Source organism: Neoarius graeffei, chromosome 5 (assembly GCF_027579695.1).
Source record: "Neoarius graeffei isolate fNeoGra1 chromosome 5, fNeoGra1.pri, whole genome shotgun sequence".
Taxonomy (NCBI): domain Eukaryota; kingdom Metazoa; phylum Chordata; class Actinopteri; order Siluriformes; family Ariidae; genus Neoarius; species Neoarius graeffei.
Window position 1 is genome coordinate 11,471,990 of NC_083573.1, and position 13,394 is coordinate 11,485,383.

Sequence of the window (13,394 nt, forward strand, 5' to 3'; positions counted from 1 at the left end):
TCCTATGTGGGTTTCTTCCACATGCTCCAGCTTCTTCCCATGTCCAAAGACATGGTTATCTTGCACAGGGTCATGGGCAAGCTGGAGCCTATCCCAGCTGACTATGGGCAAGAGGCAGGGTACACCCTGGACAAGTCGCCAGATCATTGCAGGGCTGACACATAGAGACAAACAACCATTCACACCCACAGTCAATTTTGAGCCACCAATTAACATAACTTGCAGTTCCTTGGACTGTGGGGGAAACCAGAGCAAACAAAATCCTCAGTTCTTGCTGCAGACAGGGGCACCTCGAATACTTGGTCAACTGGGAAGGCTATAGCCCAGAGGAATGCAGTTGGGTCAGTTCCAAGGACGTTTTAGACCCACTTCTCATGCAAGAATTCCAAAGCCAGCATCCTGAAAAGCCCGCACCAAGAAAAAGACATCGACCAATGAAAGAGGTTGCTCCCAGAGGGAGCTCCTGGGCCGGGGGGTGTTTGTCAGTGACAGCACTGAAAATTAGAGTTTGGAGCAGCCTCCAAACATGGCTGCTCTGGACTAAACTTCCCAAGAGCAACAGTGCCCCCCATCACCAGAATTCTAATCACTTCATCTGTAGCCAATTACCCTACAATCACCAACCCCATGTAAGCTCAGCAGTCACAAGGACTTCTCACAATGTATTGTTCTGTGTCTCGTACCTGACTTTACAAAGCCTTCTGTTTATCTGACTGACTTCCTGTTAAGACTTCTGTTCCTGTTTTCTCCCAACATTGTCTTCTCTTCTGCCCTGCACTGTGCTGTTCGCCGATCAATCGACCCACGCCTGGTTCCTGACTACAATTCCTGATTCACGTTTTGGCTTGTCTGCAGTTTGCACCACACCCACTCTCCCATGCGTTTGCTGTGATCTGACACAGCCCAGTTGCTCCAAGCTTCCACTATGCCATGTCATCGCATAAGTCACTTCCGCAGGAGGCCCATCTGGTATTTTTATAAAAATAAATTTTTCTAGAACACTATCTGGTCTCTGAAAATGAATATTTCACCATTGAAATCTACAAATGCTTTTACTTAACATAAGATTAAGAGTAAATCCGCTGCAGGAGCCCATACAATTTTGTACATGAAACCCAGTATTGGCAACTAATTAAGAAAAAAAAATGTTAAACAAGTGATTCATGGAACACTAAATCTATATATTTATGGACTTCATCATCCACACTCAAATTCTAATGAGAATTCTCTGTGTTCCAATGAGGACACTCTATGAGTGTTCAGGTGCGTGTCATGTTTGGTATAGCAGTTACTCTCAGTTGAATTTACTGTAAATTGTTTAAAAGTGATGAAAAATCTTGAACCCATTTCTTGTACTTTAATCAAAATATTAATCCATAGTCTTCAGAAACTCTTAACTGGTTGTGCTACTCAGTTGATGATATAGTTACTATGAATGTAACAAAACAACCACCTTGGTATTGGAAAGTCGCTTAAGTTAAAGCAGAGATTTAAAGCATCACAACTAATATTGCTGGCCCATTATATTGATACCGCAGATAAAATTACACATATTTCAGCATCAACGACCTGCATTGACATTTTATTTACAAAAAGCACATCCTGTGAGAAGCTGACACATTATTTACAGTATCAGTCAATTTACAAAGGACAGTTTATACATTATATGTCTTTACTTGTTGAAACAAACAAACAAAAAAAATGAGGATATAAAATTCTATTAGATTGTTGATGGAATTCCATCAAATCCCACCAGTGTGTCCTGGTACGAGGACCATATGTGAGAGAATTTTGTCTCTAGCTTGTGGTTTTAAGCTTCAGAATGTGTTGGGATTCCCACAGACCTGCTGTCTCTGGAGACACCAAAAGGTGTGAAGATCTCTGTCTCTGTAGCCACAGTTAATTTTTGATCCATTGTTGACTAGTTTAGAAAGCTTGCTCTCCCATTTCAATATTTTATGGGCCTCACACCTCCAGTAACACAATACACACACACACACACACACACACACACACACACACACACACAGCCCCACATACCCACACACCCCTACACACACCCCACATCAAGTGGCGCTTGAAAGTTTGTGAACCCTTTAGAATTTTCTATATTTCTGCATAAATATGACCTAAAACAACATCAGATTTTCACACAAGTCCTAAAAGTAGATAAAGAGAACCCTTTTAAACAAATGAGATAAAAATATTATATTTGGTCATTTATTTATTGAGGAAAATGATTTGAGTCTGAATCGAGTTCACTACTGATCCGAGTTGAGTCCAAGTCAAGTCCACTACTGATCCGAGTCGAGTCCAAGTCAAGTCCACTATTGATCCGAGTTGAGTCCGAGTCGAGTCCACTATTGATCCAAGTCAAGTCCACTATTGATCCGAGTTGAGTCCGAGTCGAGTCCACTATTGATCCAAGTCAAGTCCGCCATTGATCTGAGTCGAGTCCACTATTGATCCAAGTTGAGTCCGAGTCGAGTCCACTATTGATCCGAGTCGAGTCCTAGTTGAGTCCACTTCTGATCCGAGTCAAGTCCACTATTGATTCGAGTCGCGTCAACTACTGATCCGAGTCAAGTCCACTACTGATCCAAGTCGAGTCCACTCTTGATTCGAGTCGAGTCCACGACCGATCCAAGTCGAGTCTGAGGCCGTGTCCACACGGCAACGGATTCAGGTGACTCCGATACAATTGCTTATCGTTTAGGCCTGGCGTCCACACGGCACCGGCGTTTTGGGTGCCCAAAACTCAATCTTTTTGAGAACGGGTTCCAGAGTGGAAAGATCTGGCAACGTTGCCGTTGTGAAGTCGTCTGGATGAGTAGAACGGATTTGTTTATGATGATGTCACAACCACATGACTGTGAGTGCTTCACGCCGGGTAGAAGTGTAACGAACTCGATGCGAGTTGTCAACAAATCCTATAACTTGGTTCATGAAACGCGCTTACAAAATATTTTCACTGTGAATATTTATTGTGTAATGGTGCAAAGTGAGAGAGAGAGAGAGAGAGAGAGAGAGAGAGAGAGAGAGAGAGAGAATAGCCCTTAGGGCAGAGTCAATCCCGCCAGCAAAAATAGGGAAAAAAAGGAGCGATCTCACCTCTTCAGATGTTGGTTTAAGTCCTACAATACATTCCTCAAAAAGGGCGTAGAAGAGCAAATTAATCCATCAACATGTAGCATTCAATTTATTCCGGACCATTAAAGACGCCGCCTTCCGCGTAGAATCATACGTCATCCTCGCCACCATATTGGATAGGTCAAAGCGGAGAATAAAGATTCATGTGCTGCGTTTAACTGTACCAACAGGTTTACCGTCCAAACGAGATCACATGGGATTACCTTTCACAGGTGAGAAACAACAAATTAATCCATCAACGTGTAGCATTCAATTTATTCCGGACCATTAAAGACGCCGCCTTCCACGTAGAATCATACGTCATCCTCGCCGCCATATTGGATTGGTCAAAGCGGAGAATAAATTAGCTGCGTTTAACTGTACCAACAGGTTTGCCGTCCAAACGAGATCACATGGGATTACCTTTCACAGGTGAGACTGGAAAAATACTTTTCATTGTATTTGGTCATTATAATGTAATTTTACGAACAGATTTTCCTGACTTTGTGGCTAATATGAAGTCTCGCGCATAATAGTTTATGCGCATGTGTCCTTACTTCTTCTATTGTTCTGGTGTCTCCGAAGGGACCGTCTTACAGTGCCCCTAGAGGTGTGGCATGTGTATTGCATCATTTTCAGCAAGCGTTGCGTTGCCATATGGACCTGATATTTTACTGATCGTTGCCCATTTGGACGCGATATATTTTTAAATAACATCTCGTTGCCGTTGTCGTGTGGATGTAGCCTGAGTCGAGTCCACTATTGATCTGAGTCGAATCCAAGTCGAGTCTGAGAACAAGACTCCAACGGCACCATTTGATGATGGCTGTTGCTGCCTTTATGTGAAAGCATCTCTGCTACTGTGTTGGACTAACGTTACTGCTTGACTGCCCCATTTTAGTTAACAGGATACAGATAAAAAGCTTGTTCATCTCTCAGCAAGCCCCGCCCACTATCAACAGGGCAAATAACATGAGAGAGGGTTAACACGAGTGAGTTCATTACTCAGCAAGCCCCGCTATCAACAGGGCAATGAACATGACGTGCCACTTTGGGTGGAGTCTTAACAAATGATGATTGAAGTTTGAGATTGTCCCCATCGTCTCCTTGATAGTTCTTCTACATATGGAACACATAGCAGCGTATTTTTTCCCACTGCATGAGAAGTCTGTATAAGCAATGGGGACAATCCTAGGGGCGTTCTCTCCAGGCATTTTAGCGCCATTAAAATTAGTTTGTTCCTCAACATGACGTATGAACAGGTGAATGTGCATTCTCTTGCACAAAATTTGTATGAAAATTAATGTAGACAAACATCTTATGCCAAATTATTATGGCATGTTACAAAAAATAAACAATCCGAGTCATCGTTTCCGATTTACGAGTCCGAATGTAGTTAATGCACGTGTCCGAGTTCGAGTTATCAGTGCTCAAGTCCAAGTTGAGTCACGTATCCTTAAAATTAGGGCACAAGTTGGACTCGAGTACTACAAGCCTGATCTGATTTGAGTTCTTCTGGTTTATATTTAACCTTTTATTCAAACTGCAACAGCAGGTTTAGTTATAATCACCTGAGTTTCTCAGCGTGGACAAAACCCTGAATAACACGAACTAACACACTGGCTTGGTAAATGGACTTGGGGATGGTTCTGTCCTGTGATGTGATCATCTCCTGTGTCTTTTAGTGCATACACTACCGTTCAAAAGTTTGGGGTCACCCAGACAATTTTGTGTTTTCCATGAAAAGTCACACTTTTATTTACCACCATAAGTTGTAAAATGAATAGAAAATATAGTCAAGATATTTTTCTGGCCATTTTGAGCATTTAATCGACCCCACAAATGTGATGCTCCAGAAACTCAATCTGCTCAAAGGAAGGTCAGTTTTATAGTTTTTCTAAAGAGCTAAACTGTTTTCAGCTGTGCTAACATGATTGTACAAGGGTTTTCTAATCATACATTAGCTTTCTGAGGCAATGAGCAAACACATTGTACCATTAGAACACTGGAGTGATAGTTGCTGGAAATGGGCCTCTATACACCTATGGAGATATTGCACCAAAAACCAGACATTTGCAGCTAGAATAGTCATTTACCACATTAGCAATGTATAGAGTGTATTTCTGATTAGTTTAAAGTGATCTTCATTGAAAAGAACAGTGCTTTTCTTTCAAAAATAAGGACATTTCAAAGTGACCCCAAACTTTTGAACGGTAGTATTTTATATATATATATATATATATATATATATATATATATATATATATATATGTATGCTTATTGTGTTAACATTTAATAATCATGAAACAAACCAAATTTAAAACAGCTCTTCTACGCTGTTCTTCTGTAAAAGGTACTGAATAATTAAGAGCTTTCTAAAAAGGTTGTGCTTAGAACACTTTCTGAAGGAAACAGGCCATCTTTGAAGCGTTCCCTGAAGGACTTGTAATCAGGGGTTAAATTGGGATTGGTTATGTGGGGGGGCTCTGCCTCGTACCCGCCCCTGCCCCCGCCGCCCTGCCCCAATATACTTTTTGGAAAATAACCCTCTAATTTGATAACCATATCATATTGCACAGAGATATACACCTTATCTGTGTGTTGTAGGCCTATGTGTGTCTTGTAGTGCCCCCCTACACATTATGGCAGTTTGAATGTAGATTGGTTGGCCAATGTAACAGATTGTACAGGTTGTTGTACATTGGTTTGAAGGAAATGATTAGTGGGGGGTCTGGGGGTCCTCCCCCAGAAGTTTTTTATTATCATACATGTTATTTGCTGAATTCTGGTGCATTTTAATAAGTTGTTAGCTGACTTTACAGAGGTACGTTGAGCAATATCATGTTAAATCTTGTCACATGCCTACAGGTGAAAAATGTGAAGGAGAAATGTTCAGTGAGAAAATTTGAAGGCTTGCACAATCTTAAACCAAAACAGTTGATTTATTTTGGAGGATAAATGTTAAATATGCCAAAACACTGTCAGTCAAATTGTCAATCAAATATATTCATGCAGTGAATGCAACCAAATACAAACAACACTATAACATTGGAAGCATTTATTATTATTGTTATTATTATGTATTCAATTATTTATTTGGCATGTGGTGCTTTCTGTATTGTCTAGAACATACATAAGATGAGCATATTATAGCAGCAAAATAGAAGCTGCATTCAAATGATTGTGCTTCTATTTTGCTGCTATAATATGCTCATCTTATGTATGTTCTAGACAATACAAAAAGCACCACATGCCAAATAAATAATTGAATACATAATAACAATAATAATTACACTAATAATACACTAATAATATTAACAATAAATAATAATAAATTAACATTAAATTAAATATTAACAATAAATAATAAAACACTAATAATATTAACAATACAGTGAACATAATCATTATCATTTTTTATTATTAAAAACAAAATATCAAATAATACTGAAGAGGGGAAAAAATAATACTGATCTAAATATGTTGTGTTTTTATTTTTAGACAGTATGTGTTTTACTAAACACATACTGTCTAAAAATAAAAACACAACATATTTAGATCAGTATTATTTTTCCCCTCTTCAGTATTATTTGATATTTTGTTTTTAATAATAAAAAATATGATAATGATTATGTTCGTATGCAGGTAAAAGGGGAGACGGTGTACGGAGAAAATTATAAACAAGTCACAACGCTGAAACACAAGCCCAAAAACCCGCAAACCACAACTTCTGATTTTTTTTTAAAGCGAGCTCACAAAAAAAGCAACCCCAAAGTCGCTTATAAAAAGCGGAATTGACAACCCACGCGGTGTTCCAGAAACCAGAATCTCTGATTGCAAGTTCTGTTCTAAATAGCTTTGACAGGTCGTCTTGTTATCAGGAAAACTATGATCTATCTCATAAAAGTCATGGGTTTATTGATTAATAAAATGATATTTAATTATTCAGGACTGAACATCGTGAAAAGGGTTTGTTGCTTTTGATGTGTGCGTGATCATATGCCATCCGCTCCGAGCTTATGTGCCGGGGCTCAGCCCCGGACAGCCCCGGCCCAATTTAACCCCTGCTTGTAATGTTCTAATTTTTTCTGAGTGTGTGTGGAAGGACTTGCCTTGCCAGCGTTTTAATTTGCTGTGAGGCAAATAAAACACTCAGGGACTTGCTGTTAGAGGAAAATAATCACATTCAGGGTGTAACAGTGTTTATTATTTACCTGATGGTGATATAGATCTCGAATTTTCTCTGTATTGCTCAACTCTAAACAGAATAACTGTGAAATTTAATGAGTTGAATGTTCTTTATTCAATTATCTGCTTTTCTCATTTGAATTTGCAGTTTCCTGAAGTGATGAGCTCCCGTCAGCGCGTGTGTGTAGTTTACAGATTATGTATTAATCTCTCTGATGCTCTGGTGTGAAAGATAATAGCAGCTAATCTGTGTGTTTTGTTTTATGTTTTTTTCTCGTCAGGATCCTGCGGGAATCTTCGAGCTGGTGGAGCTTGTGGGAAATGGAACATACGGCCAAGTGTACAAGGTAAGTGCCCTTAGTGGGGTTAATTTAATCCCCTGTAAGAGCACAGGATTTGTATGATGATCATGTTACAGCCAGTTCAGAGACAGTCACTTATTAGTCTTCATTCAAGCTGCTGGAAGGTTTTTCTCGCTTGAGAAACTCTAGTGAGTGAGTTGAACGTGTGGAATGCTGCAGTGTGTCGAGACCTGTGAGTTTCAGTGAATGATTGTCTTCTTTTCTTCCTCTGTGATCATCTTACAAACAAGACAATCTGCTTGATGCGCATGCAGATACAAGACATGACAAAACATTCTCCTGAATTTCTGACTGCGACCTACGACCCATCTGTGTGCTGCTTCTGTGCCTATTAAAGCTTTTCTACAGTCACTGACCTCCACAGATTAATGTTTTTATTTCTAATGATGTGTTTTTTCTCCAAATCAGATGAATGTGTTTAATTTCTTTTGTTGTCCACTTTTTTTGAAACAGATCCATTTTTTTTAATAGCAGTAGTATCTGATGACACTGTAAATTCTGCCCTGAGTCGTAAAAATGAGTGTGGAGTGAAGGGTTCTTCGGGGCGTGTCTGTAACATGACTGACAGGAGAGACATAAACACAAATAATGAGTCCAAGACAGAGCTGTGATTATTCAGGAGGAAACATTTAAAGAAAACTCCATCCTGAAACACATGAAATCTTTTTAAATAGAAATATTTGTGCTGTGTTTCATAATCTTGGTGATAATCTGTTGGTGGGCGGCACGGTGGTGTAGTGGTTAGCGCTGTCGCCTCACAGCAAGAAGGTCCTGGGTTCGAGCCCCGGGGCCGGCGAGGGCCTTTCTGTGTGGAGTTTGCATGTTCTCCCCGTGTCCGCGTGGGTTTCCTCCGGGTGCTCCGGTTTCCCCCACAGTCCAAAGACATGCAGGTTAGGTTAACTGGTGACTCTAAATTGACCATAGGTGTGAATGTGAGTGTGAATGGTTGTCTGTGTCTATGTGTCAGCCCTGTGATGACCTGGCGACTTGTCCAGGGTGTACCCCGCCTTTCGCCCGTAGTCAGCTGGGATAGGCTCCAGCTTGCCTGTGACCCTGTAGAAGGATAAAGCGGCTAGAGATAATGAATGAGATAATCTGTTGGTTGATGCTGTGAGGAGAGAGAACTGAACAGACTAAATCACTACAGTGCCACTGCATCGCTGTTTTTAGGTGGAAATTGACTGAGGAATAAAAATTCCACTGCACCGCTATCAACACGGAATTGTGGGTAAAGTAGGAAAGCGTTAACTAAAGTGAAGATAGACAACATGTTCACAATCTTGGATTAAAACGCAGATCGTCCCGGTGAATTTTTCGTTTCATGTATTGTTGAGTTTTTCAGAATTTTTTTCATTATTAGTAATATGAAGTGAAACATGACCTCGTGTTCCTGATCCACCATCACTGACAGGTTCCTCAGACTGATAGCATTGATCAGATGCTAAATTTAGATCTTTATTGATGTGTATCAAGTGAATAATTTGTAAAAGTGGACTGCTGTAAGGCGGCATGGAGGTGTAGTGGTTAGCGCTGTTGCCTCACAGCAAGAAGGTCCTGGGTTCGAGCCCAGCGGCCAGCGAGGACCTTTCTGTGTGGAGTTTGCATGTTCTCCCCGTGTCCGCGTGGGTTTCCTCCGGGTGCTCTGGTTTCCCCCACAGTCCAAAGACATGCAGGTTAGGCTAATTGGTGGCTCTAAATTGACCGTAGGTGTGAATGTGAGCGTGAATGGTTGTCTGTGTCTCTGTGTTAGCCCTGCGATGACCTGGCGACTTGTCCAGGGTGTACCCCGCCTTTCGCCCGTAGTCAGCTGGGATAGGCTCCAGCTTGCCTGCGACCCTGTAGGACAGGATAAGCGGCTACAGATAATGGATGGATGGCCTGCTGTAATGCTGTAATGTGAACCATCACTGCAGCACATGATCTACGCTTCTGAAAGCATGTGCTCGTTTTGGACGTTTTTAACAAAATCTGCATGAACAGAGAATAACAGAAGAAGTATTTGCTTCAGCAGAACAAACGATGGAGAGCTCGATGATTTTCAGAAGTTATTTCAGTTGACTTTGACCCATTTCGGGAACCATGACCCTCCCGAGAACATCGTCTCTCTCTACACGGCTCGAGATTACGAAACTACGGCTTTATTTAGACACTAATGAGTGTCAGTGTCAGTATTAGTGTTCATGTTCATGTCTGTGCTGGTGTGTGGCCACAGTTTTGGAGCTTGTTAGAGATGCTGATTTAACAAAAAACGATGCAAAAATGTAAACCAGAACATACCTTCTTCCATCTTTAAAATGAGGACAAGAAGAACTGCAGAAGCAGAGTCGCTCCATCTGTAAAAATATATTCGAGACGGGAAGATGAGAGGGAATGGAGGGAGATGTGATTTGGTAATATTATACCTTTATTGCAATGATGGGCTGCAGAAAATTCTTGCAGGTCACAAGCTTCGGCAAGTGCGAGAGAGAAAGAAAAGAAGAAAAAAGAAATGAGAGAGAGAGAGCGAGAGAGAAAGAAAGAGAGAGCAGGAGGGAGGGAGCATAAATTAATGTCAGTTTGGCAGCCTTCACTCCATTCATCTCTGAGATATGACATGATCATTAAATTCAAAACATTTTCTTTAAATAAGAGAGAAGGCTTTAACGCTGAAGCTCCCAGTGACTGTATCTGTAATTTAGGATTTAACAAGGACGATGATTGAACAGTGTGCCACAACCAGACTTTCTTATTTGCACTGTTGTTTCACATGCAAATTCCATCCGTGATAAGAGAAGACATCTGAGGTTCTCCATTTTAATGTAAACTGAATGACGCTAGCATGAAAAGCTGAAATTTGAGGCCAGATTGCGAGATTTTACGATGCAGTAAAGCTACATTTTTACCGTGCAGTAAAGCTGGTCATTTTTATCTGAATGCAAAGACAGAAGACTGGAGAATTTGCCTGAAGCAAAGCTGCTAAATGATTGAATGGGTTTGGGAACAACAATAAAACAATAACAATGGTGTCAGAAGTCTTTCATCGCTCCTCGATGATGTTCCTCACCCACTGTTCCGATTCCCAGGGTCATTCAGAGCCTCAGCACTGATTCAGTTCAGGAAAAGTCTTTCTGTTTTCTGAATTCAGTGTTGCGAGTCAGAACAGTTCGTTCACATACGCTGTGTTTGGTGTGTTTGGGTGGATCCCTGGTGTGTTCTCCAGCTTCATGTGGTTCTTTAGTTAGTAGAACTCATGTGAGTGAGGTTCTCAGTGTCTGTCGTTTCCAAGTGAAAGTGATTCGACTCTGAATCGACTTTACTGCAGGAAGTGACTCAAACATGGTGTGTGTTTTTGGGTCTCAGTGGCATTTTTTTTTGTTGTTTTGTTTTTGCAAGCTGTTAAACTGACCTAAAGAACAGGGATGTAGTGCTGCAGAAATGCCATCTGCTCTGGAGATTTGAAGAAAACAATCTCTGGACACAAACTATTTTAAACCAGTTCTTCATCTCATCACTCATCTCATCTCATTATCTCTAGCCGCTTTATCCTTCTACAGGGTCGCAGGCAAGCTGGAGCCTATCCCAGCTGACTATGGGCGAAAGGCGGGGTACACCCTGGACAAGTCGCCAGGTCATCACAGGGCTGACACATAGACACAGACAACCATTCACACTCACATCTACGGTCAATTTAGAGTCACCAGTTAACCTAACCTGCATGTCTTTGGACTTTGGGGGAAACCGGAGCACCCGGAGGAAACCCACGCGGACACGGGGAGAACATGCAAACTCCACACAGAAAGGCCCTCGCCGGCCCCGGGGCTCGAACCCAGGACCTTCTTGCTGTGAGGCGACAGCGTTAACCACTACACCACCGTGCCGCCCTCATCTCATCACCTCAGCATTTATTTAGCACTGACTCCATGCTCTCTGTGCTTGGTTGATTTTTTTTTTGTGACTTCCACACACTTCTCTGTATTTTTCTGACTGATGAATGACAGTTTTACGAGAGCATGTGATCGTTTTGGAAGTTTTTAACAAAATCTGCATGAAGAGAGAATAACAGAGGAAGTATTTGCTTCAGCAGAACAAATGATGGTGAGCTTGATGGTTTTCAGAAGTTATTTCAGTTGACATTGACCCATTTCTGGAACCGTGACCCTCTAGAGAACATCATCTCTCTCTGCACCGCTCGAGATTACGAAACTACAGCTTTAATTAGACACTAACGAGTGTCGGTGTTGGTGCTCATATTCATGTCTGTATTGGTGTGTGGCCACAGTTTTGGAGCTTGTTAGAGATGCTGATTTAACAAAAAGCAATGCAAAAATGTAAACCAGAACATACCTTCTTCCATCTTTAAAACGGTTTGCCATGGACGGGTTGCCACTCCCGTCATGGCATTCCAGTTGTTGTGGCCGAAATACAACAAAGACAAAGACTTTAGACCTGACACTTACGAGTTGGAATATCTGCACCTTCCTGGACTCAGACCAATCTGAGTGTCCCGAACGACAAACTGCCCTGGTTGCAGCAGAACTTTGCAGATACGGCATTGATATTGCAGTGCTGGCTGAGACCAGGCTGGCAGATGAAGGTTCCCTAACTGAGGAGGGCGAGGGCTATACCTTCTTTTGGAAAGGACTACCCGAAACTGACAGAAGGCTACATGGAGCATAGCAGTATGGACAGAGCTCCTGCGATCCATACCAGCAGATCCACAGGGAATCAATGAGAGAGTGATGACCTGGTGCCTCCCAGTCCAGAACAACAGATACCTGACAATCATCAGCATATACGCACCCACACTAGTGGCCAACGAAGCAGACAAAGACGAGTTCTACAACTCTCTTGATGCGGCAATCAGAGCAGCGCCTCCTGCAGACAAGTTAGCCATCATGGGTGATTTTAACGCACGCGTCGGCACCAGTCAGCACCTGTGGAAAGGAGTGCTAGGTGGCCATAGTGTGGGAAACTGTAATGTTAATGGTCTGCATCTTCTTACTCTCTGCTCTGAACACTCACTTGTCATTACAAATTCATTGTTTAAGCTGTGCACCCTACACAAGACCACCTGGATGCATCCTAGATCCAAGAAATGGCACCTGCTGGACTATGTGCTTGTACAACAACGTGATCGTCAAGATGTCAAACTCACACGAGTTATGAGAGGTGCCAATGCCTGGACAGATCACAGAATGGTACGTACACAGCTCAAACTACATATACTGAAGCAGCACCACTGTACCTCAAGACCTGGTAGGCTCAACTTTCAGACACTCAAGGACCAGGCAAAGTATGCCGAGCTACAAACGGAACTTGAACACTGCATCACCGTCAACCTTGATGAAACTCCTCCCAGCATGGAACATCTCTCTGAAGCCTGGGAAAGTGTGGCTAGCACCTTAATCACCACTGCCCGCAGAGTCCTTGGTACAAGTACCAAGCGTAATAGGGATTGGTTCGACGAACAGAGAACAGACATCCATACCCTCCTTACAGAACAGCACAAAGCCCACGCCACCATACTCAGAAACCCAACCCCAGCTAACTGTGTCAAACTAACAGCACTGCGGTCCCACGCTCAACGCGAGCTTAGAAAGATGAAAAACGACTGGTGGTCAAACTTGGCTAAAGAGATTCAGGGATTTGCAGATAGTGGCAACCAGCAGGGCTTCTATAGTGCTCTCAAAGCAGCGTATGGACCAAGACGTGGGTCATACTTCCCCGTTCGGACCG

At 42.1% G+C, this 13,394-nt stretch overlaps 1 protein-coding gene across 5 annotated transcripts in view; it reads left to right on the top strand.

Annotated features, from left to right (window-relative positions):
- Positions 1–13,394, top strand: part of LOC132885878 (uncharacterized) — a 38,607-nt gene that overhangs the window by 1,626 nt on the left and 23,587 nt on the right. For all 5 annotated transcript variants that reach the window (XM_060920402.1, XM_060920400.1, XM_060920401.1 and 2 more), the window contains exon 2: positions 7,599–7,664. In XM_060920402.1, coding sequence (XP_060776385.1) covers positions 7,599–7,664 — 66 coding nt within the window. The remainder of the gene's footprint in view (positions 1–7,598; positions 7,665–13,394) is intronic.